This window comes from Stigmatopora argus, chromosome 2 (genome assembly GCF_051989625.1).
Source record: "Stigmatopora argus isolate UIUO_Sarg chromosome 2, RoL_Sarg_1.0, whole genome shotgun sequence".
Classification (NCBI taxonomy): domain Eukaryota; kingdom Metazoa; phylum Chordata; class Actinopteri; order Syngnathiformes; family Syngnathidae; genus Stigmatopora; species Stigmatopora argus.
Genome location: NC_135388.1, coordinates 828,811 through 855,000, shown reverse-complemented (window position 1 = coordinate 855,000; position 26,190 = coordinate 828,811). Strand labels below are relative to the sequence as shown.

Below are 26,190 nucleotides of genomic sequence, written 5' to 3'. Positions count from 1 at the left end.
AGCTCGCTCCAGAGACAAATTGTGCAATTAAAACCATTATCTTGTTGATTTCGCTAGCTCGGGGAAGTGATAAATTAAGATAAAAAAAATTAAAAAGACTTTTAACTCATTGGCGGTGGTAAGCGTCTAGTTCAAGGGTGTCAAACTCGGGTTGGTTCGCGGGCCGTAATAACATCAACTCGATTTCATGTGGGCCGGACCATTTTAGATATAATATTTAGATATATTTTTTGTTTTTTATTGGATTTTAAGAACTGGATCAAAAGCCCTAAATATTCCGTTTTTTATAGATCTAAAACAATGTTTATTTGAGCTTTTTTATATATATTTTTAGATTTTACAAATTGTTTTTTGAACTAAAAACACAGAAAAAATGAATTAAAAAATTACAATTATTCATTTAAAAGGGGGAAAAATCAGGAAATTTAATATACATCTATACTGTTTATTTGAACTTTTTTTAAGGAAGGGAAAACATCTAATAATCATTTGTTTTTTCATTTCAAATGGAAACTATTTTTTTAATTATATTCAATATTAAAGTGGAAAACCGAAAATATTTTTATATATTTATTTTTAGATTTTACAAAATGCTTTTTAACTTAAAAACACCCCAAAAAAATGATAAAAATTGCAATTATTGATTTAAAAAGGGGAAAATCAGGAAATATAATATCCATCTATACCCTTCATTTGAATTTGAGAGCTGCTCGCCAAAACAGAAGCGAGGAAAAGAAAACGCACGCCAGCTCTTTCCGCTCGCTTTCGCCTTCGGCGGCGGTCGAAAACGGCAACCACTCGTTTTTCGATAAAGCCGCGGCAGAAAAAAAAACGATCCGCCCAGCGTTCCCGGCGGGAGGCTTCGGCCTCTTTAAGCGCGCCGGGATAAAACAGGAAGTAGCTATAGTGCGCGGGTAATGGGCACCATGGCACCCCGCGGATCGTTTGCGGCGTCGCCTGCCTTTTTTCCTAACTGTTGGGTTTAATCTGGGATGTTTCTATATGTCCATTAAGCATTTTAATAGGTAATAAAGCTATAAATTAATTCGTGTTTTATGTTGGGACCAAACAAGAAGACACTTTCCCCCACAACTGCTTTCGAGGCCAGTTAATTATTTTCAGGACTATTGACCGAACAGGACACCTTGTTCCAGGCCGAGACTGTTGATCTGAGTTGGCAATGAAGATCTACAAGGGACTCATTAATTGCTTTGACTTGGACGCCGGCAGATGGCGATAATCGCATTATTGTTTAAAAATACGGCTGCTCTGTTTACCTTATAAAGAAATTATTATGCGTATTCTGCAAATTCTTACGCAGGTGTTTTTTGTTTCGATCTAATATGAGATTTTTGTGGCAGTTGTTTTTTGACCTTAATGGTGTTATTCGGTTAGCTTATGCCAGGGGTAGGGAACCTATGGCTCGGGAGCCACATGTGGCTCTTTTGATGGGTGCATCTGGCTCTTCGCTAACCTCTGAGCTAAAATATGGAAATCGCTGGTGACAGAACTGAGATATTACATTTAGAACTGCTTTAATCTTCTTCTTTTGCTTTAATCTTCATTTTTTTGCAGTAGACTTCTGGAATGCATCCTCTCATTGATTAGCAACAGCATAAGAATCTTTTAAAAAATATTCATTTTTTCAACTTTAAAAGTGGTGAAATTACAAAAAAAATTTGAAAAGACACTCGTTTACTTGTATGTATTTTGACTTTTAAATTGGTAGTATGGCTCACAAGGAATAACATTGGAAAATATGAATTGTTTGTGGCTCTCTTCGTCAAAAAGGTTCCCGACCCCTGGCTTATGCAATTGTTTGAATCAGATAACATTAAATGTTTTGAGTATGGCGCGACTAAATGGACAGAGGAGGATAGCGTTTTTCAGAATCCTCTTGTACGAAGGCGAGTTGGGAGTGATTTTCCTTGCAAGTTGTAGCCAGTGTATGTTTAAAGATGTCTCCCTGTTTTGATTAAAGTGTATTCATGATAAATCTATCAGTAACATAACGTTTTTCTTTCGCAGAGGTGCCGGAGTATTCCTTCGACGGCCACAGCCACCTACGCTACCAGCTGGCCACGCCCCCTCCGCCCCGTAGGACATCGGTGCAAGTCCTGCTTCGGACTCGCAAGCACAGCAGCGCCGTGCTCAGTCTCAGGTCCAGAGAACAGACCGAGTACCTCAGATTGGAGGTCAGTGAGACTCCATGTCCGGCTTTATTTAAAAACGGGTTTTTAAATTTAAATTACGTGTCATTTTTTTAATTTAGTTTTTCAATAACAAAATTTAGTGATTTAGTTTTACAATAACAAAATTGAATAATTTAAAGTTTTTCAATAACACAATTTAGTAATTTAGTTTTTCAATAACAAAATTTAGTGATCTTAAGTTTTTCAATAACAACATTTAGTAATTTAGTTTTACAATAACAAAATTTAGTCATTTAAAGTTTTTCAATAACAAAATTTAGTCATTTAAAAGTTTTTCAATAACAAAATTCAGTAATTTAAAAATTTTCAATAACGAAATTTAGTCATTTAGTTTTTCAATAACAACATTTTGTGATTTAGTTTTACAATAACAAAATTTAGTGATTTAGTTTTACAATAACAAAATTTAATAATTTAAAGTTTTTCAATAACACAATTTAGTGATCTTAAGTTTTTCAGTAACAACATTTAGTAATTTAGTTTTACAATAACAAAATTTAGTCATTTAAAGTTTTTCAATAACAAAATTTAGTCATTTAAAAGTTTTTCAATAACAAAATTCAGTAATTTAAAAATTTTCAATAACAAAATTTAGTAATTTAAAGTTTTTCAATAACAAAATTTAGTAATTTATATCCCAAACCACCCAAAAAAAAGTCCAAAACGAGTCTTTCCCTTTCATCCGATTCTCTTTAAATCGCATTCCCATTAATTTTTCAATTAAAACCCCTTCCCCGAAATCCGCAACGCGCGGCGAAAGCGCCCGTAAAAACTCGCCACCCGCGAAACGCTGACCTCGCCTTTAAAATTCTCCCGTAGAAATCCCGCGCTGGCGCCACGCCACGTTATTAGCCGGCTTGATATTTAGGTTGCCAAATCCCCACGGCTGGACTGTTTACTCAAATAAAGCATACCTTCTAAGATGAGAAGCTAATGCATACACACACACACCCGCACACACCCACACACACCCGCACGCACGCACGCCAGGGGAGGAGGGCCGGCAGGAGTCCAACTCGTGCTCTGTTCACTTTTAATTGGGGCTAAAATCAGGTGGTTAAAAAGCAGAGGCCCGGCGGATTGTAAATACAATTAATTAGTTCACGGCCGAGCCTTGAAAACGAGCCGCCGTGAGACTTTTGGGACCCGACGACCGAGACCGCTCGCCGTAAGCCCGTAACGAGCCGGGCGCTAACGGGAGATGGGGGGGAGGAACGAAGGGGGGGAGGGATAAAAGGAAGACGTGCCGGCCCTCCGCGGGAAGGGAAATTAAAGGAAGAGATGAGACGGCGGGAATGGAAAGAAAGCAAATTTCAACGATGTCCGTCCTTAAAGCGTCCCGTGATCCTCCGACCTTGACCGCCAAGCCGTAATCTTGACCCTAATGGCTCCAAAGTCTCATTTATAAGCCGATTTCAGACTTTGAAAGTAAACCTTGACATGAAACTGTTATGGATTCTAAGAGTAACATCTGGGTTTTGCATCATAATGCGACGATGTTCCTTTAAGCCGCAATTGATTTTTTATTTTGTCATAGCGCTACTCAACTTCTGAATATGTATGTACAGTGGTACCTCGTCATACGACCGCTCGTCATAGAAAATTTTCGTCTTACGGCGGAAATTTCGATCGAATAATTCGCCCGTCATGCGATCAAAATTTCGTGATGCGACCAAGCCAGGTCTTTTTTGCATATCTTTCGTGTATAACAATATCTACGAGCACGGAACGATTAATTCAGACGAGTTTCTCCTAAAACCAGGAAACGCACAACGCGCATGCAAAAAGAGGGCTTTCTGGGTAATGAAGTACACTCGTGCACACAACACCCACCGATAGGCAATGGCAACCTTTCTCAGAATAAAACTTCATTACCCACAATCAATACGTGGGTAAGCTCAACTATTGTATTTCCTGTTATTCTTTCTAAGGAAAGAAGCTCCCGCGATCGTTCTTTAAAGACTATTTCTCGTTGGCAAGTGGTCGTCGTGCGTTATCCTATTGTGAGGACATTTGTGTGCATCATTTTGGGAATATTTTGAAGGCAATACAACAGCAAACAGTCCATCGATAGCGAACGTGAGGGTGGAGGCGTGGCAAACCGCCAACCCGGCCAGAACGAAGGTAACAAAAGATTACAACAAAATTAGAATTCTGTTTTGTGTAAAGTTACATTAAACATATGTTTGAGTGTCTGTATATATTAATCCAAGTTCATTTAAATTTGTTTGTTCCGTTTACGAGTGCGTCGTCGTGCCGCACGACGGTAATTATCAATAACCTTCCGGGCGACCAAAAGACCGGCAACCAAACGACCGAGTACCCGTTCACCACACGTTAGATTTAGCCACGTTGCACGACCTCTTCATCAAGAGGCGCAGCGGCGGTGGCGGCGAATATTTTCGGTCTCGGTCGCCCACTCCTTATTTCTTCCTCTGTCATCTGGCGGCGTTGGCGTGGACCGACTGAAAATAAAAAAAGGAGGCGGAGACCAAGGGAAGGAAATTATGCACAATGGGACGCTGGCAGGAAATGCTTTGAAATGAGGACGCGTCTTCAGCTCAGTCCTCCAAAACGGACTGCTCTTCTTTATAGTTTTTTTCCCCAAATGAAAGCCGCTTTATGTCCACGCCACGCCACAAAACACGGGTTGTCGTGGGAGTGACGTTTTAGTTCGATGCGGGCTGCGTCGGCTAATATTTTGCGCCAGATTTGTCAGTAAAAGAGACAATTTTCTTGGTCACGTATAGGACGACTAGCAATGTTGTTCAATTCTCTCAGATTGGAAAGTCAATATCAGAAATTTAGGTTTTAATGCAATTTTTCAGGTCTCAAATTTGGTTTCAAAGTCATAATTACACTGTAAAAAGAAAAAAAAATACAGTTAGCGGAAAGTAAATAATCAAGTGGATCCATTTGACTTTAACGAAACCCAGTGGCGGTCCGTGCATTTTCTCGTAGCGCCTTCAACGGGTAAAATCCACTTTCTAGCAGCATTTAATGATTAAATACAAATACTGTAGCTTTTCAGACATTAAAACCGGGCCAGGGGGGGGATTTTCCCGGGAAAAGACAGCAATGTACGTCAATGGCGAAGCGGCAAAAATTGCACTACAATGGGGTAAAATCCGGAGAAGGCCTTGAAGGCCCTGACGGCCCGCCACTGCCGCGAACCAACCCGAGTCTGACACCCTTGATCTAGATTAAATGGATGTAAATCTTTCAAAATGTCAACGAACGTCCATTTTGAAGAATCTCCAACAACAGTACCGTGACCCTCATTTTTTTCCGTCCAGATTTATCAAGGCCTTTTGAGCGTCTTCTACAACCTGGGCGACGGCGACCACAACCTGAGCCTGCCCAATTACCGCCTGGACAACGGCGATTGGCACCAGGTGCGACTGGATCGCCACGACAACGAGATGACGTTGCAGCTGGACGGGGGCGGCGGCCAGCGAGAGGTGACGGGGGCGCCGGGACGCAGCCGGGAGATCGTGGTGGACCCCACGCTGGTCATGCTGGGCAACGCCTTCCCGTCCGTTCTCAACAAGAGCTTCCAGGGTGAGTGACGGTCGGGATGGCGTCCAATCTTCCTTCTCGCAATGACTATCGCTCGCGGCGATCCATGTATCCGTCCTTTAGACGTTCATTGCCATCAAATGGAGCTAATGAGCTAAGCAGTGTCAAAGCTAGAAGGATAACTGTAAAAAAGTAGGCTAGCAAATGTGTTTTCTCTCCTAGCATAAGCAGTTAGCACATGAGCTGAGCTAATATTCCTCCCAGTTAAAATGGAATGGACGTCAACAACAAAAAAAACGCATTAACGGAAGGAAAAATGGATGCCTACAAGTGATAAACTCATTGACAGAGGGATGATAAGACGCCTAGTGCTGTCAAATCTCCTTGACAGAAGGATGATTGGACGCCTATTGCTGTCAAAGGCAGCTAATGTGCTAAGCAGTGTCAATGCTAGAAGGATAACTGTAAAAAAAGTAGGCTAGCAACGTGTTTCCTCCCCTAGCATAAGCAGTTAGCACATGAGCTAAGCTAAATGGCATTCCCTAATGTGGTATATCCCTCCCAGTTGAAATGGAATGGACGTCAACAACAACAAACACATTAATGGAAGGAAAAATGGATGCCTACAAGTGATAAACTCATTGACAGGAGGATGATTAGACGCCTATTGTCGTCAAAGTCGGCTAATAAGTTAAGCAGTGTCAATTTTAGAAGGATAACTGGAAAAATAAGTAGGCTAGCAAACACGGTTCCTCTCCTAGCACAAGCAGTTAGCACATGAGCTAAGCTAAATGTCCTTCCGTAATGTGGTATATCCCTCCCAGTTGAAATGGAACAACAAACGCATTAATGGAAGGAAAAATGGGTGCCTACAAGTGATAAAATCACTGACAGAAGGATGATTGGACACGTATTGCTGTCAAAGGCAGCTAATGAGCTAAGTCAGCAGTGTCAAAGCTAGAAGGGTAACTGGAAAAAAGTAGGCTAGCAATGTGTTTCCTCCCCTAGCATAAGCAGTTAGCATATGAGCTAAGCCAATATTCCTCCCAGTTTAAATGGAATGGACGTCAACAACAGAAAAACGCGTTAATGAAAGGAAAAATGGCTGCCTACAAGTGATAAACTCATTGACAGAAGGATGATTAGACGCCGATTGCCATCATAGTTGGCTAATAAGTTAAGCAGTGTCAATTTTATAACGATAACAGGAAAAAACGGAGGCTGGCAAACACGGTTCCTCTCCTAGCATAAGCAGTTAGCACATGAGCTAAGATAAATGACCTTACATAATGTGTTATACCCCTCCTAGTTGAAATTGATGGGACTTTTACAACTAATAAACGTATTACTGGAAGGACAAATGGATTCCTACTAGCGATAACCGCATTGAAAGGATGATTTGATGCCTATTGCTGTCAAAAGCAGCTAATAAGCTAAGCAGTGTCATTGTTTGAAGGATAACTGGAAAAAAAGTGGCTAGCAAATGAAATCCTCCTTTTTTTCTCTCCTTCGTTTATTTTTATTTTTTTACCGGCTGTGTTTACCCTTCTAAAAGAGGAGTAAAACTGTCGGCGGAGATAAAAGAGTGTTTGGGCTTATGTTCGCCGTTCATTTCCATAGGAGAAAATGGCGAGGGGGGGCGGGGGTTTGTAAACAAAGCGAACAAAGTCGTCGCGGCAGACTGGCCAAAGCTGCAGAGGAAACTGCGTGTGAAATTCATCGGCTGCGAAAAGACGGCCTCGCCTTTCATGCGACAACAAATACGGCGGCGAAGCGAGCGCCGCAAACAAATCGAGACGAGAATCCGCCGCCTGTTCCGCCAGTCCAAATAACACGTCTAAAGTTAGCAATTTAGCAGTCCCGGGATGAAAGGCGGCTCCCAGACGCGCTATTTATCACGATTGGCTCGCATCTGTGTCAGACATAATTCAGGATGACCTTTCATGCACTTAGATTTAGTTAGCTGTGTTGAGAGAGATATTTATTCCCAAAGAACCAAGGGTATCCCTCATTACAAGACGGGTGACCGGATATAACAAATGACAGATCTATTTAAATGTTATCGCACGCTTATAAAAGAATCTTGATTGATTTTGATATTTTATCCAGGGAATACATTGGAAGGATTTCATGTGTTTAGAACTGGACCAATTGTTTTTTCAAAGTTACATTTGTAGTGTGAGCATTTCGACTTGTAGGGATTAGTATGTGTGAGAATGTTTGACTAGTTAGTATGCGTGAGAGTGTTTGACTAGAATGCATGGGTGTTTGACTTGTAAGAATGAGTGTTTGACTAGTACATGTTAGTGTTTGACTAGTTAGTATGTGTGAGAGAGTATGACTAGTACATGTGAGTGTTTGACTAGTTAGTATGTGTCAGAGTGTTTGACTAGTACATGTGAGAGTGTTTGACTAGTATGCGTGAGTGTTTGACTAGTTAGTATGTGTGAGAGTGTTTGACTAGTACATGTGAGAGTGTTTGACTCGTAAACGTGAGAGTGTTTGACTTGTGAGCGTGAGTGTTTGACTAGTGAGTGTTTGGCTAGTATGCGTGGGTGTTTGACTTGGATGCGTGAGAGTGTTTGACTTGTAAGAATGAGTGTTTGACTAGTATGCATGAGAGGGTTTGATGTGTGAGAGTGTTTGACTAGTGAATGTGTTTGACTAGTACATGTGAGTGTTTGACTAGTATGCGTGAGAGTGTTTGACTAGTATGCGTGAGTGTTTGACTAGTTAGTATGTGTGAGAGTGTTTGACTAGTACATGTGAGAGTGTTTGACTAGTAGCGTGAGAGTGTGACTAGTTAGTATGTGTGAGGGTGTTTGACTAGTTAGTATGTGTGAGAGTGTTTGACTAGTACATGTGAGTGTTTGACTAGTATGCGTGAGAGTGTTTGACTAGTATGTGTGAGTGTTTGACTAGTATGAGTGAGAGTGTTTAACTAGTATGCATGAGTCTTTGACTAGTTAGAATGTGTGTGTGTTTGACTAGTACATGTGAGTGTTTAACTAGTATGGGTGAGTGTTTGACTAGTTAGTATGTGTGAGAGTGTTTGACTAGTTAGTATGTGTGAGTGTTTGACTAGTTAGTATGTGTGAGAGTGTTTGACTAGTTAGTATATGTGATAGTGTTTGACTAGTACGTGTGAGAGTGTTTGACTACTATGCGTGAGAGTGTTTGACTTGTATGTGTGAGTGTTTGAATGGTATGTGTGAGAATGTTTGACTAGTATGTGTGAAAGTGTGTGATTAGTATGTGTGAGAGTGTTTGACTGGTATGTGCAAGAGCATTTGACGTGTGGGCCTTTGACTTAAAAAATACACTTTTAAAAGGAAGCCAAAAAATGCGGTCGTTGAACATCTTTTGTAACTTCCCAACTATGATACTAACTACATATAAAATATATTAACTAATAAAACGTACCTCTTTTTAATACGAACACAAAACTGTCCAGTCACGCTCTGGCTCGTTTCCCCGGTAACATACTTTCAATTGTTGTGTGGTGCGCCCCCGCAGGCTGCATGAGGGACCTGCGCTTGAACGGCCGCCAGCTCCCCATGGACGGCCAGAGCTCGCGGGAAGGCGTCTCGCAAATCGGCGCGCAGGGGGTGACGCTGGGGTGCCCCTCCGACTCCTGCAGGAGGAACCAGTGCAGCCCACCCTTCACCTGCGTCGACCTCTGGCGAGTGCACGAATGCAGGTAACCCACCGGCGGGGGACCCCCTCGTCCTTAGGAATCAGGAAATATGATATACATCTATAATCTTCATTTGAATTTGATCTTAAAACAGAAAGTCGGCACTCATCATTTACTTTCCCGGGCTACACAAAATGATGCGGGGAGCCAGATTTAGCCCCCGGGCTGCCACTTTGACACCTGTGACTTAGAGCATCAAAAGTCTTAGAATTCTTTTAATATCATTATTACAGCGACTCTCAGGCAGCCTGCCCTGTTTCCCCCAATTTAGTATATGACCGTTTTAGGTTAGGAAATTCTTAATCCGTTCCAAAATTGCCATTGCTACCCACTAAACCCTTTAAAAATGATTAACGTATACCAATCATGTAGGACACAGGTGTCAAAGTGGCGGCCCGTGGGCCAAATCTGGCCCGCCGCATCATTTTGTGCGGCCCGGGAAAGTCAATCATGAGTGGTGACTTTCTGTTTTAGGATCAAATTCAAATGAAGATTATAGATGTATATTAAATGTCCTGATTTTCCCCCTTTTAAATTAATAATTGTAATTTTTAACCCATTTTTTTCTGTGTTTTTAGTTCAAAAATCATTTTGTAAAATATAAAAATATATATTTAAAAAAAGCTAAAATAAACATTGTTTTAGATCTATAAAAAACGGAATATTCAGGGATTTTAATCCAGTTCTTTTAATCCATTTATTTTAAAAAAATCTAAATATTATATCTAAAATGTATATTAAATTTCCTGATTTTCCCCCTTTTAAATCAATCATTGTCATTTTTTAATCATTTTTTTCTGTGTTTTTAGTTCAAAAATCATTTTGTAAAATATAAAAATATTTTAAAAAAAGCTAAAATAAACATTATTTTAGATCTATAAAATACTGAATATTCAGGGCTTTTAATCCAGTTCTTTTTATTCATTTATAAAAAAAAATCTAAATATTATATCTAAAATGATCCGGCCCACATGAAATCGAGTTGACGTTAACGCGGCCCACAAGTCTGAAACCCTTGCACTAAACCCTTTAAAAATGATTAACGTATGCCAATCATGTATGAAATATGTGAAAAACAGAAAAATATTATTTATTAAGCCATTAATAAAACATTTTCTCTCATTGTTGAAAGGCGTACGTGAGAAAAGAAAGACAAACGTTTGGCAAATGACAAAACACACCCGCACGTAAACATACAATCTAACCATTTAAAATGACGAATTCAAGCAACTTAACTGTTTTATAATCTGAAAAATATTCTTTTTTTTCTGGCTTGCATGGGACACCAAGAAAAAAAAATTAAAATCTCACGCACGCATCAACAGTGTTCTCATTTTACAGCTCCGTGTTTACTCTCAAAATAAATACCTTCTTTTTTTTAATTTGCTTTTCTTTCCCTCCCTGGAACGCCTGATTAAAAATTCCCCCAAAAAAGCAAAAAAGCGTAGGCGTCTTTTTAAGCGTATCATGCTCTTTTTTTTTCCTTTTTTTTTTTCTCCCGAACTGAGGCGACGCGATAACGAGGCTGTAAAGCGTTAAGTGCCAGTGATAAAGTCTGCTAATGACGCCGCCAGCTGCAGACTACATTTAAATCCCACATTTTTATTCTGACTTTTCTTTCCCTTTTTTTTTTAAAATCAGTCCCCGGGCAGAAAAGTCACACTGCTCTCAAAATGTTGGTATTTGTGACAAAATCTCAACTCGCTCATCCACGTTTGTTTTATTTTTGCCGTCATTGACAAAAGTACATTTTATTTATGACGCATTCTTAAGCCAAAATCACTATTGGGCTGTCCAAACTCCATTTTTAAATGATGAAAATATTGCGGAAAACAGCCTGTGCAAATAGCTTGAATTCACCTTGCATTGCAGTTTTCATCTTTACCACCAGAGGGAGCTAAACGCCGCTCCATTAGACGAGACGTCAAAACTTGATGACAATTTGACGCAAATGTGGAAAACTGTGTCCAAAAAATGTATTGTGGATTAATATGTTGCTTTTAATCTTTAACTCAGTCACGTCTAAAGTTATACCGTATTTACTCGCATATAAGCCGCCCTCGCGTATAAGCCGCACCCTTAAAATGGCCTTAAAATGGTTGAATTTGACAATTTCTCGCGTATAAGCCGTCCCCCTTTTCACAATTTTAATAGGGAGTACAAATGTTTTACTTTGAAGGGGAAATCTTAAGACAATAAATAAATAAAATGGTATTTCTGAGATACTATATGAACCAAAAGCACATTATTAGGGTCAATATCATAAAAAATCAAATCATACAGTAATGGTTGTTTTCTTACTGCAAAACAGAAAATAACCAACAAATAGTAAATATTAATTTGCTGACATCTAGTGGTGAAAAATAGTTTAGCAGCACTGCAAGTTGTGCGCATATAAGCCGTACTCTTGATTCAGTCATTTTTTTGAGTTACAAATATGGCTTATATGCGAGAAAATACAGTAGATATGAAAATAATTTCAACTTGGACAGCGAGTATTGAGTCATAACGTCTAACTGCCAATGGGACATTTGGGATGATCGTTTTGGACGTCTACCCACGTCAATGGCAACCAATGAGTTGATATCTAAAATCCGCTTGTGTTCTGTTTTTCTCCACTAGGTGTCCCCCGGGCCACATGGTCCGCGTCAACGGCAGCCGGAAGTCGTGCGTGTACACGCTTTGCGCCACGCGACCGTGTCACGGCGGGACGTGCGTGGCCCAGTCGCCCAGCAAGTTCACCTGCCATTGCCCCGACGGCCACCGGGGGCGCCTGTGCGAGACCACGCTGGCCGTCTACGGCGACGACGCGGGACTCGGCTTCAGCTCGCTCTTCGCCATCTGCGTCTGCTTCATGGCTCTGCTCGGTATGTTAATGCGTTCCGGTCCGGGACTGAGCTCGTATGTCGATATACTCGTAACTCAAATCAAGGTTTACCATAGGAATTAACTAAAATCAAATCAATTCGTTCCAACACTGAAAAAAAACACCCAAAACAGGAGGATATTGGATTGGAAAAACATGTTTATTTGTTCTAATTTTCCATCTATTAACAAAGTAACAAATAACTAGTGGTTTAATAGTACTAAAATGTGTTTAATAGTTCTAAAACAGACTTGGGTTGGTTCGCGGGCCACTTTAACGTCAACTTGATTTCACGTGGGTCGGACCATTTTATCATAATATTTAGATTTTTTTTTAATATAAATGGATTAAAAGAACTGGATTAAAAGCCCTGAATATTCAGTTTTTTTATAGATCTAAAACAATGTTTATTTGAGCTTTTTTTAATTTATATTTTTAGATTTTACAAAATGTTTTTTGAACTAAAAACACAATTTCACGTGGGCCGGACCATTTTAGATATAATATTTAGAGCTAACAGGCTAAGGAAGGAATAACAGCCTACCCATGTATTGATTGTGGGTAATGAAGTTTTATTCTGAGAAAGCGTGCGATTGGCTATCGGTGTTGTGTACACGAGTATACTTCATTACCCAGAATGCCCTCTTTTTGCCTGCGCATGCACGTTGTGCGTTTCCTGGTGGTCCGAATAAATCGTTCAGTCCTCGTAGATATAGTAGTTATACATGAAAGAGATGCGGCAAAAAAGACAGTGCGCTACAATGATAAACAGCCTCTCATGTCATGGCCACCTGGCTTGGTCGCATCTCGAAATTTTGATCGTAGCTAGGGCGAATTATTCGATCGAAATTTTCGTCGTACCACGAGCTAATCGTAGGTCGAGGTACCACTGTATTCCTATCGTGCGTGTCAACGCGGTAAACGCGTTCACGTGAGCACGGCGCTCGTTTACATACATAATGCGGCGTTATTGCTTGGAAGCGTCGGCAATTGACCTTCGTCGCGCCAGGGGGATTTTTTGATATGATTAGCGTTTATTGCTTTTGTTTTATTGCGGGTCAGCTTTCGTTTTTTCCCGCTTCACGGCTAGCATCTTTTTTTTATTTATTTATTTATTTGTTTTTGATTTGGCGAGTGGGAAGATGTCCTTGAGAACGCCCATTTTTATGATGGTGTTGTTCTTTTGCAGCATTATAAAAATAACAATAAAACATTAATTTTTAATTTTTTTCTCAAATATTTAATACATGAATAATATTCTCATGGCCAGTATTATAATTTTGTTAAATAGATTTTTTTAAAATGAATGAATTGTTCAAATTGAATAAAATAACGACAGTATTTTTTTTAAAATTGACCTGCAAATTAGAAGAAAAAAAAAGAAGAATAACAAGAAAAATGAATAATATTTTCATCGCCATTATAATTTTTTTAAATAGATTTTTAAATGAATGAATTGTTCAAATTGAATAAAATACCGACACTATTTTTTTTAAATTGACCTGCAAAAAATAAATAAAAAAATACAAACCAAAAGGAAGAATAACACAAGAAAAATTGAAAAATTAATAATATTCTCATCACCATTATTATAATTTTTTTTAAATAGAATTTTTTTAATAGATTTTCTTAAATGAATGAATTGTTCAAATTAAATAAAATACTGACAGTATTTTTTTTAAATTGACCTGCAAAATTGAAAAATTTATAATATTGTCATCGCCATTATTATAACTTTTTTCTAATATAATTTTTTAAATAGATTTTTTTAAATGAATGAATTGTTCAAATTGAATAAAATACTGACAGTTTTTTTAATTCACCTGCAAAAAAACAAACAAACCAAAAAGATGAATGACACAAGCAAATTTGAAAAAAATAGCAAAAAATGTTTAAAAAAATATAAAATTGTTAAAAAAAATATAAAATTGTTAAAACATATATAAAATTGTTAAAAAATATATATAAAATTTTTGGACATCAGAGTTCAAAAACTAGGGTTATCTTTGCGCCCTGCGATTGGCTGGCCACCAATTCAGTTCATAGTTAGCTGGGATCGGCTCTAGCACCCCCTGTGGACCTTGTGAGGAGAAACAGTTCAGAAAATGAATGGAAAAAAAATGGTAATAATTCTTCAAGAGTGGGACGAAAAGGGATTTATTTTATATTTTGATTTTTTTTTTAATTAAGAGCCTAGGATTGGGTATTTTTCTCCGGGAGCAAAAGTGTAAACAAAAAAAAAAGAAGAAAGAAAATTCATTCTCCATCTGAGACGAGTTGCCGTCTAGATAGACCGCAGGGAAAAATAAAAAATATAAAAACAAACAAACAATTGAGCCTTCGGCCTGAGCACTGGCTGTGTGCGCATGTATGTGTGTTTATGTGTGTGTGTATATGTGTGTGTGTGAGTGTGAGGTCAGGGCCAAGCAAGAACAAGATGAATGTTGTTGCCTGTTGTTTGGCCCCTCTGGAGGCAAAACAGAGATATGGAGGATGTGATCAGCCTTTCTGACAGCAACTCTTTGTTTCTCTGCATGCGAGAGACAAGAAGAAGAAGAGTCAAACATTCCAGGTTTATTTGTTTTTTGGGATTTTTTTTTTTTCCATGCTGGAGAAAATCAAGTTTGTCCTTGGGACATTTGACGAAATCAATCCAGAAAATCATGCCGATAGGAAATCCCCAGAAATGACTTATTCATTCATGAGTTTAAAAAAAGTAGTTTGAAATCTTATTTGAAACCTTAACCCTTGTTTTTGAATAGTTTTTTTTTTAAACCATTTTTTTTCCAATTTTGATTGGGTTATTCTGCCTTTTGGTTTGTATTTTGTATTTAAAAAAATACTGTCAGTATTTTATTCAGTTTGAACAATTCATTCATTTCAAAAACATATTTAAAAAAATTATAATACTGGCCATGAGAATATTCATTTTTCAATTTTGCTTGTGTTATTGTTCCTTTTGGCTTGTATTTTGTATTTAAAAAAATACTGTCAGTATTTTATTCAATTTCAACAATTCATTTATTCAAAAAAAATATTAAAAAAATTATAATACTGGCCATGAGAATATTATTCATCTTTAAATTTTTCTATTCTGCCTTTTGGTTTGTATTTTTTTTTTTTTTGCAGATCAATTTAAAAAAATACTGTCAGTATTATACACAATTTGAACAATTATTAATTAATTAAATAAATATAAAAAAAATCTATTTAAAAAAATTATAATACTGGCCATGAGAATATTATTCATGTATAATTATTTGAGGAAGCACATGAAAATTCATTTTTTAATGTTATTTTTGTCATGCTCCGAAAGAACACCACCACCACCATAAAAATGGACTTGAAAATCTGGTAATATTTTTTTTATTCATACCTGCAAGTAAGCCATTTGCAAAATATGCTTTTCCGTGTCTTGTCCTTTTGCATTCAGGTTAAAATTGAACTGTTTTCAAAATCAAGGTTGGATTTTTTTAAATGTGTAAACCCTGACCTGGATGGTTTTTTGCAGGGTTGTCATCCACGGTAGCCGTTTACTTGACGTTGACGATGTTTTGGTTGTTTTATTTTGTAGGACTCTCGCTGGGCATTTTCGTGTACACGCGCTGGAGGAGCTACAAAGGGCTGAAGGAGGGCGTGTACCACGTGTCGGCGCACCACGACGGATGGGAGGACGTGCGCGAGAACGTCCTCAACTACGACGAGGAGGGCGGCGGCGAGGAGGACCAGGTACGTGCACCAAAAAATAATGACAACGTATAGTAAGGCGGGTTTTTTTCTTTTAAAAAAGAACATGTATAGGAAGGCTTTTAAAAAAACGTCCATGTATAGTAAAACGATATAGTATAATAAGGCTATTTTCTTAAAAAACGACATAGTATAGCAAGGCTTTTTATTGAAAAAAACGACATAGTATAATAAGGCTTTTTTTCTTAAAAAACAACGTAGTATAGTAAGACTTTTTTTCATAAAAAACGACATAGTATAGTAAGGCTTTATTTCTTTAAAAAACAACAGTATAGTAAGGCCTAAACCTACACCTAAGCCTAAGACTAAGCCTAAAACGACATAGTATAGTAAGGCTTTTTATCGTAAAAAAAACTACATAGTAAAGTAAGGCTTTTTTCGTAAAAAATGACATAGTATCGTAAGGCTTTATTCGTAAAAAAACGCCAAAGTATAGCAAGGCTTTTTTTTCGGAAAAAACTACATAGTATAGTAAGGCTTTTTTCTTAAAAAAACGACATAGTATAGCAAGGCTTTTTATTGAAAAAACGACATAGTATAATAAGGCTTTTTTTCCTTAAAAAACAACATAGTATAGTAGGGCTTTTTTTGTAAAAAACAACATAGTATAGTAAGGCTTTTTTTTGCAAAAAACGACATAGTATAGTAAGGCTTTATTCGTAAAAAAAATTGCATAGTATAGTAAGGCTTTTTTTGTTTAAAAAAACCACATAGTGTAAGGTGTTATATTGAAAAAAACGACATAGTATAGTAAGGCTTTTTTTCTTAAAAAACGACATAGTATAGTAAGGCTTTTTTCTTAAAAAACGACATAGTATAGTAAGGCTTTTTCCGTAAAAAACGACATAGTATAGTAAGGCTTTTTTTCCGTAAAAAACGACATAGTATAGTAAGGCTTTTTTCTTTAAAAAACGACATAGTATAGTAAGGCTTTTTCTTTAAAAAACGACATAGTATAGTAAGGCTTTTTTCTTAAAAGAAACGACATGGTATAGTAAGGCTTTTTTCTTAAAAAAAACGACATAGTATAGTGAGGCTTTTTTCTTCAAAAAACGACATAGTATAGTAAGGCTTTTTTCTTCAAAAAACGACATAGTATAGTAAGGCTTTTTTTTGTCATAAAAAAATGACATAATATACTAAGGCTTGTTTCTTAAAAAAACGACATAGTATAGTAAGGCTTTTTTCTTTAAAAAACGACATAGTATATTAAGGCTTTTTTCTTTAAAAAACGACATAGTATAGTAAGGCTTTTTTCTTAAAAGAAACGACATGGTATAGTAAGGCTTTTTTCTTTAAAAAAACGACATAGTATAGTAAGGCTTTTTTCTTCAAAAAACGACTGTTAGGTTTATCCAATTGTAGGTTTATCCTTAGGTTTTTCCAATTCAGCTTTCAATAAAAAAGGCATCTGTAGTCACATCATCATTTAATTCTTGCAAGAAGAGAATACATCCGGCCGTTCGCCCCACAAGATTATTCTAACGAGTGGCATTATGTCCTGCCAATTTAAGGCCTCAAATCAAAACAATTACAAGGTTATCGATTCCAATTGCGTAAGCAAGAAACAAAACAATTCCATAATCAAGCAAACCTAGCGTCAACCTAGCGTCACAAATTAAAACAATATGCGAGTAATCGATCCAATTGCGTAAGCAAGAAACAAAACAATTCCATATCAAGCGTCACAAAGGAAAAACAATATGCGAGTTGATTGATAGCCATCCGTTGAATCAACAACAATTTAAGCATCCTTCACAGATCTTCATTGCAAACTTGTATCTGGGGAAAGGGTTGAGGCGTATCTTCCAGTACTCAGTCCTCGGAGCAAGAACTCAGTGTATTGTTTTATGTCCTTGCGAACTTGTATCTCTCGCTGGACCCAGCTGTCCTGGAGAGCGACCTTGGCGTAAGCGTTTGTCTTCACATATTAATTCAACGCTAACATAAAAGCGATCAACACATATATATATATATATATATATATATATATATATATATATATATATATATATATATATATATATATATTGTTTAATATAGTTACACATTTAGGATGAGCATTACTATTCCTAATAAGCAAATATATTGATTAATATAGTAAGCATGTATATTATAAGGCTTTATATTCATTGCAAACACATTTATAATAATGATGACTCCAACAACGACATAGTATAGTAAGGCTTTTTTCTTCAAAAAACGACATAGTATAGTAAGGCTTTTTTCTTCAAAAAACGACATAGTATAGTAAGGCTTTTTTCTTCAAAAACGACGTAGTATAGTAAGGCTTTTTTTTCTTCAAAAAACGACATAGTATAGTAAGGCTTTTTTCGTAAAAAACAACATAGTATAGTAAGGCTTTTTTTCCGTAAAAAAACGACATAGTATAGTAAGGCTTTTTTCTTTAAAAAACGACATAGTATAGTAAGGCTTTTTTCTTAAAAGAAACGACATGGTATATAAGGCTTTTTTCTTTAAAAAAACGACATAGTATAGTGAGGCTTTTTTCTTCAAAAAACGACATAGTATAGTAAGGCTTTTTTCTTCAAAAAACGACATAGTATAGTAAGGCTTTTTTCTTCAAAAAACGACATAGTATAGTAAGCCTTTTTTTTCGTAAAAAACGACATAGTATAGTAAGGCTTTTTTTCGTAAAAAAACGACATAGTATAGTAAGGCTTTTTTCTTCAAAAATTGACATAGTATAGTAAGGCTTTTTCGGTAAAAAACGACATACTATAGTAAGGCTTTTTTCTTCAAAAAACGACATAGTATAGTAAGGCTTTTTTCTTTAAAAAAAGACATAGTATAGTAAGGCTTTTTTTCTTTAAAAAACGACATAGTATAGTAAGGCTTTTTTCTTTAAAAAACGACATAGAATAGTAAGGCTTTTTTCTTTAAAAAACGACATAGTATAGTAAGGCTTTTTTCTTTAAAGATACGACATGGTATAGTAAGGCTTTTTTCTTTAAAAAAACGACATAGTATAGTAAGGCTTTTTTTTCGTAAAAAACGACATAGTATAGTAAGGCTTTTTTCTTAAAAGAAACGACATGGTATAGCAAGGCTTTTTTCTTTAAAAAAACGACAGTATAGTAAGGCTTTTTTCTTAAAAAAACGACATAGTATAGTAAGGATTTTTTCTTTAAAAAACGACATAGTATAGTAAGGCTTTTTTCTTCAAAAAACGACATAGTATAGTAAGGCTTTTTTTTCGTAAAAAACGACATAGTATAGTAAGGCTTTTTTCTTCAAAAACGACATAGTATAGTAAGGCTTTTTCCGTAAAAAACGACATAGTATAGTAAGGCTTTTTTCTTCAAAAAACGACATAGTATAGTAAGGCTTTTTTTTCGTAAAAAACGACATAGTATAGTAAGGCTTTTTTCTTCAAAAAACGACATAGTATAGTAAGGCTTTTTCCGTAAAAAACGACATAGTATAGTAAGGCTTTTTTCTTCAAAAAACGACATAGTATAGTAAGGCTTTTTTCTTTAAAAAACGACATAGTATAGTAAGGCTTTTTTTCTTTAAAAAACGACATAGTATAGTAAGGCTTTTTTCTTTAAAAAACGACATAGTATAGTAAGGCTTTTTTCTTTAAAAAAACGACATAGTATAGTAAGGCTTTTTTCTTAAACAAAACGACATAGCATAGTAAGGCTTTTTTCTTAAAAAAACGACATAGTATAGTAAGGCTTTTTTCTTAAAAGAAAGGACATGGTATAGCAAGGCTTTTTTCTTTAAAAAAAGACATAGTATAGTAAGGCTTTTTTTCTTTAAAAAACGACATAGTATAGTAAGGCATTTTTCTTTAAAAACGACATAGTATAGTAAGGCTTTTTTCTTTAAAAAACGACCTAGTATAGTAAGGCTTTTTTCTTTAAAGAATCGACATGGTATAGTAAGGCTTTTTTCTTAAAAAAAAACGACATAGTATAGTAAGGCTTTTTTCTTAAAAAACGACATAGTATAGTAAGGCTTTTTTTTTAAAAAAACGACATAGTATAGTAAGGCTTTTTTCTTAAAAAACGACATAGTATAGTAAGGCTTTTTTCTTCAAAAAACGACATAGTATAGTAAGGCTTTTTTCTTTAAAAAAAGACATAGTATAGTAAGGCTTTTTTTCTTTAAAAAACGACATAGTATAGTAAGGCTTTTTTCTTTAAAAAACGACATAGAATAGTAAGGCTTTTTTCTTTAAAAAACGACATAGTATAGTAAGGCTTTTTTCTTTAAAGATACGACATGGTATAGTAAGGCTTTTTTCTTTAAAAAAACGACATAGTATAGTAAGGCTTTTTTTTCGTAAAAAACGACATAGTATAGTAAGGCTTTTTTCTTAAAAGAAACGACATGGTATAGCAAGGCTTTTTTCTTTAAAAAAACGACAGTATAGTAAGGCTTTTTTCTTCAAAAAACGACATAGTATAGTAAGGATTTTTTCTTAAAAAAACGACATAGTATAGTAAGGCTTTTTTCTTCAAAAAACGACATAGTATAGTAAAGCTTTTTTTTCGTAAAAAACGACATAGTATAGTAAGGCTTTTTTTCGTAAAAAACGACATAGTATAGTAAGGCTTTTTTCTTCAAAAAACGACATAGTATAGTAAGGCTTTTTCCGTAAAAAACGACATAGTATAGTAAGGCTTTTTTCTTCAAAAAACGACATAGTATAGTAAGGCTTTTTTTTCGTAAAAAACGACATAGTATAGTAAGGCTTTTTTCTTCAAAAAACGACATAGTATAGTAAGGCTTTTTTCTTTAAAAAACGACATAGTATAGTAAGGCTTTTTTTCTTTAAAAAACGACATAGTATAGTAAGGCTTTTTTCTTTAAAAAACGACATAGTATAGTAAGGCTTTTTTCTTTAAAGAAACGACATGGTATAGTAAGGCTTTTTTCTTTAAAAAAACGACATAGTATAGTAAGGCTTTTTTCTTAAACAAAACGACATAGCATAGTAAGGCTTTTTTCTTAAAAAAACGACATAGTATAGTAAGGCTTTTTTCTTAAAAGAAAGGACATGGTATAGCAAGGCTTTTTTCTTTAAAAAAACTACATAGTATAGTAAGGCTTTTTTCTTCAAAAAACGACATAGTATAGTAAGGCTTTTTTCTTAAAAAAACGACATAGTATAGTAAGGCTTTTTTCTTCAAAAAACGACATAGTATAGTAAGGCTTTTTTTTCGTAAAAAACGACATAGTATAGTAAGGCTTTTTTTCGTAAAAAACGACATAGTATAGTAAGGCTTTTTTCTTTAAAAACGACATAGTATAGTAAGGCTTTTTTCTTAAAAGAAACGACATGGTATAGTAAGGCTTTTTTCTTCAAAAAACGAAATAGTATAGTAAGGCTTTTTTCTTCAAAAAACGACATAGTATAGTAAGGCTTTTTTCTTCAAAAAACGACAAAGTATAGTAAGGCTTTTTTTTCGCAAAAAACGACATAGTATAGTAAGGCTTTTTCCGTAAAAAACAACATAGTATAGTAAGGCTTTTTCCGTAAAAAACGACATAGTATAGTAAGGCTTTTTTTTTCGTAAAAAACGACATAGTATAGTAAGGCTTTTTTCTTAAAAAACGACATAGTATAGTAAGGCTTTTTTCTTTAAAAAACGACATGGTATAGTAAGGCTTTTTTCTTTAAAGAAACAACATGGTATAGTAAGGCTTTTTTCTTTAAAAAAACGACATAGTATAGTAAGGCTTTTTTCTTCAAAAAACGACATGGTATAGTAAGGCTTTTTTTTTCAAAAAACGACATAGTATAGTGAGGCTTTTTTCTTCAAAAACGACATAGTATAGTAAGGCTTTTTCCGTAAAAAACGACATAGTATAGTAAGGCTTTTTTTCCGTAAAAAACGACATAGTATAGTAAGGCTTTTTTTCGTAAAAAAACGACATAGTATAGTAAGGCTTTTTTCTTTAAAAAAAGACATAGTATAGTAAGGCTTTTTTTCTTTAAAAAACGACATAGTATAGTAAGGCTTTTTTCTTTAAAAAACGACATAGAATAGTAAGGCTTTTTTCTTTAAAAAACGACATAGTATAGTAAGGCTTTTTTCTTTAAAGATACGACATGGTATAGTAAGGCTTTTTTCTTTAAAAAAACGACATAGTATAGTAAGGCTTTTTTTTCGTAAAAAACGACATAGTATAGTAAGGCTTTTTTCTTAAAAGAAACGACATGGTATAGCAAGGCTTTTTTCTTTAAAAAAACGACAGTATAGTAAGGCTTTTTTCTTAAAAAAACGACATAGTATAGTAAGGATTTTTTCTTTAAAAAACGACGTAGTATAGCAAGGCTTTTTTCTTCAAAAAACGACATAGTATAGTAAGGCTTTTTTTTCGTAAAAAACGACATAGTATAGTAAGGCTTTTTTCTTCAAAAACGACATAGTATAGTAAGGCTTTTTCCGTAAAAAACGACATAGTATAGTAAGGCTTTTTTCTTCAAAAAACGACATAGTATAGTAAGGCTTTTTTTTCGTAAAAAACGACATAGTATAGTAAGGCTTTTTTCTTCAAAAAACGACATAGTATAGTAAGGCTTTTTCCGTAAAAAACGACATAGTATAGTAAGGCTTTTTTCTTCAAAAAACGACATAGTATAGTAAGGCTTTTTTCTTTAAAAAACGACATAGTATAGTAAGGCTTTTTTTCTTTAAAAAACGACATAGTATAGTAAGGCTTTTTTCTTTAAAAAACGACATAGTATAGTAAGGCTTTTTTCTTTAAAAAAACGACATAGTATAGTAAGGCTTTTTTCTTTAAAAAACGACCTAGTATAGTAAGGCTTTTTTCTTTAAAGAATCGACATGGTATAGTAAGGCTTTTTTCTTAAAAAAAAACGACATAGTATAGTAAGGCTTTTTTCTTAAAAAACGACATAGTATAGTAAGGCTTTTTTTTTAAAAAAACGACATAGTATAGTAAGGCTTTTTTCTTAAAAAACGACATAGTATAGTAAGGCTTTTTTCTTCAAAAAACGACATAGTATAGTAAGGCTTTTTTCTTTAAAAAAAGACATAGTATAGTAAGGCTTTTTTTCTTTAAAAAACGACATAGTATAGTAAGGCTTTTTTCTTTAAAAAACGACATAGAATAGTAAGGCTTTTTTCTTTAAAAAACGACATAGTATAGTAAGGCTTTTTTCTTTAAAGATACGACATGGTATAGTAAGGCTTTTTTCTTTAAAAAAACGACATAGTATAGTAAGGCTTTTTTTTCGTAAAAAACGACATAGTATAGTAAGGCTTTTTTCTTTAAAAAACGACATAGTATAGTAAGGCTTTTTTCTTTAAAGAAACGACATGGTATAGTAAGGCTTTTTTCTTTAAAAAAACGACATAGTATAGTAAGGCTTTTTTCTTAAACAAAACGACATAGCATAGTAAGGCTTTTTTCTTAAAAAAACGACATAGTATAGTAAGGCTTTTTTCTTAAAAGAAAGGACATGGTATAGCAAGGCTTTTTTCTTTAAAAAAACTACATAGTATAGTAAGGCTTTTTTTTCGTAAAAAACGACATAGTATAGTAAGGCTTTTTTCTTCAAAAAACGACATAGTATAGTAAGGCTTTTTCCGTAAAAAACGACATAGTATAGTAAGGCTTTTTTCTTCAAAAAACGACCTAGTATAGTAAGGCTTTTTTCTTTAAAGAATCGACATGGTATAGTAAGGCTTTTTTCTTAAAAAAAAACGACATAGTATAGTAAGGCTTTTTTCTTAAAAAACGACATAGTATAGTAAGGCTTTTTTTTTAAAAAAACGACATAGTATAGTAAGGCTTTTTTCTTAAAAAACGACATAGTATAGTAAGGCTTTTTTCTTCAAAAAACGACATAGTATAGTAAGGCTTTTTTCTTTAAAAAAAGACATAGTATAGTAAGGCTTTTTTTCTTTAAAAAACGACATAGTATAGTAAGGCTTTTTTCTTTAAAAAACGACATAGAATAGTAAGGCTTTTTTCTTTAAAAAACGACATAGTATAGTAAGGCTTTTTTCTTTAAAGATACGACATGGTATAGTAAGGCTTTTTTCTTTAAAAAAACGACATAGTATAGTAAGGCTTTTTTTTCGTAAAAAACGACATAGTATAGTAAGGCTTTTTTCTTTAAAAAACGACATAGTATAGTAAGGCTTTTTTCTTTAAAGAAACGACATGGTATAGTAAGGCTTTTTTCTTTAAAAAAACGACATAGTATAGTAAGGCTTTTTTCTTAAACAAAACGACATAGCATAGTAAGGCTTTTTTCTTAAAAAAACGACATAGTATAGTAAGGCTTTTTTCTTAAAAGAAAGGACATGGTATAGCAAGGCTTTTTTCTTTAAAAAAACTACATAGTATAGTAAGGCTTTTTTCTTCAAAAAACGACATAGTATAGTAAGGCTTTTTTCTTAAAAAAACGACATAGTATAGTAAGGCTTTTTTCTTCAAAAAACGACATAGTATAGTAAGGCTTTTTTTTCGTAAAAAACGACATAGTATAGTAAGGCTTTTTTTCGTAAAAAACGACATAGTATAGTAAGGCTTTTTTCTTTAAAAACGACATAGTATAGTAAGGCTTTTTTCTTAAAAGAAACGACATGGTATAGTAAGGCTTTTTTCTTCAAAAAACGAAATAGTATAGTAAGGCTTTTTTCTTCAAAAAACGACATAGTATAGTAAGGCTTTTTTCTTCAAAAAACGACAAAGTATAGTAAGGCTTTTTTTTCGCAAAAAACGACATAGTATAGTAAGGCTTTTTCCGTAAAAAACAACATAGTATAGTAAGGCTTTTTCCGAAAAAAACTACATAGTATAGTAAGGCTTTTTTTTTCGTAAAAAACGACATAGTATAGTAAGGCTTTTTTCTTAAAAAACGACATAGTATAGTAAGGCTTTTTTCTTTAAAAAACGACATGGTATAGTAAGGCTTTTTTCTTTAAAGAAACAACATGGTATAGTAAGGCTTTTTTCTTTAAAAAAACGACATAGTATAGTAAGGCTTTTTTCTTCAAAAAACGACATGGTATAGTAAGGCTTTTTTCTTCAAAAAACGACATAGTATAGTAAGGCTTTTTTCTTCAAAAACGACATAGTATAGTAAGGCTTTTTCCGTAAAAAACGACATAGTATAGTAAGGCTTTTTTTCCGTAAAAAACGACATAGTATAGTAAGGCTTTTTTCTTTAAAAAACGACATAGTATAGTAAGGCTTTTTTCTTCAAAAAACGACATAGTATAGTAAGGCTTTTTTCTTCAAAAAACGACATAGTATAGTAAGGCTTTTTTCTTCAAAAACGACATAGTATAGTAAGGCTTTTTTTTCGTAAAAAACGACATAGTATAGTAAGGCTTTTTCCGTAAAAAACGACATAGTATAGTAAGGCTTTTTTTTCGTAAAAAACGACATAGTATAGTAAGGCTTTTTTCTTTAAAAAACGACATAGTATAGTAAGGCTTTTTTTCTTTAAAAAACGACATAGTATAGTAAGGCTTTTTTCTTTAAAAGACGACATAGTATAGTAAGGCTTTTTTCTTTAAAGAATCGACATGGTATAGTAAGGATTTTTTCTTTAAAAAAAACGACATAGTATAGTAAGGCTTTTTTCTTAAAAAACGACATAGTATAGTAAGGCTTTTTTCTTAAAAAAACGACATAGTATAGTAAGGCTTTTTTCTTAAAAGAAACGACATGGTATAGCAAGGCTTTTTTCTTAAAAAAAACGACATAGTATAGTAAGGCTTTTTTCTTCAAAAAACGACATAGTATAGTAAGGCTTTTTTCTTCAAAAAACGACATAGTATAGTAAGGCTTTTTTCTTCAAAAAACGACACAGTATATTAAGGCTTTTTTTCCCGTAAAAAACGACATAGTATAGTAAGGCTTTTTTTCGTAAAAAACGACATAGTATAGTAAGGCTTTTTTCTTTAAAAACGACATAGTATAGTAAGGCTTTTTTCTTAAAAGAAACGACATGGTATAGTAAGGCTTTTTTCTTCAAAAAACGAAATAGTATAGTAAGGCTTTTTTCTTCAAAAAACGACATAGTATAGTAAGGCTTTTTTCTTCAAAAAACGACAAAGTATAGTAAGGCTTTTTTTTCGCAAAAAACGACATAGTATAGTAAGGCTTTTTCCGTAAAAAACAACATAGTA

At 34.5% G+C, this 26,190-nt stretch overlaps 1 protein-coding gene across 1 annotated transcript in view; it reads left to right on the top strand.

The window, feature by feature from the left end:
• LOC144089030 (neural-cadherin) overlaps nucleotides 1-26,190 on the top strand; it is a 218,647-nt gene that overhangs the window by 169,133 nt on the left and 23,324 nt on the right. Inside the window, exons 33-37 of the mRNA XM_077619838.1 lie at nucleotides 2,029-2,195; nucleotides 5,510-5,774; nucleotides 9,249-9,432; nucleotides 12,052-12,296; nucleotides 15,870-16,024. Coding sequence (XP_077475964.1) covers nucleotides 2,029-2,195; nucleotides 5,510-5,774; nucleotides 9,249-9,432; nucleotides 12,052-12,296; nucleotides 15,870-16,024 — 1,016 coding nt within the window. The remainder of the gene's footprint in view (nucleotides 1-2,028; nucleotides 2,196-5,509; nucleotides 5,775-9,248; nucleotides 9,433-12,051; nucleotides 12,297-15,869; nucleotides 16,025-26,190) is intronic.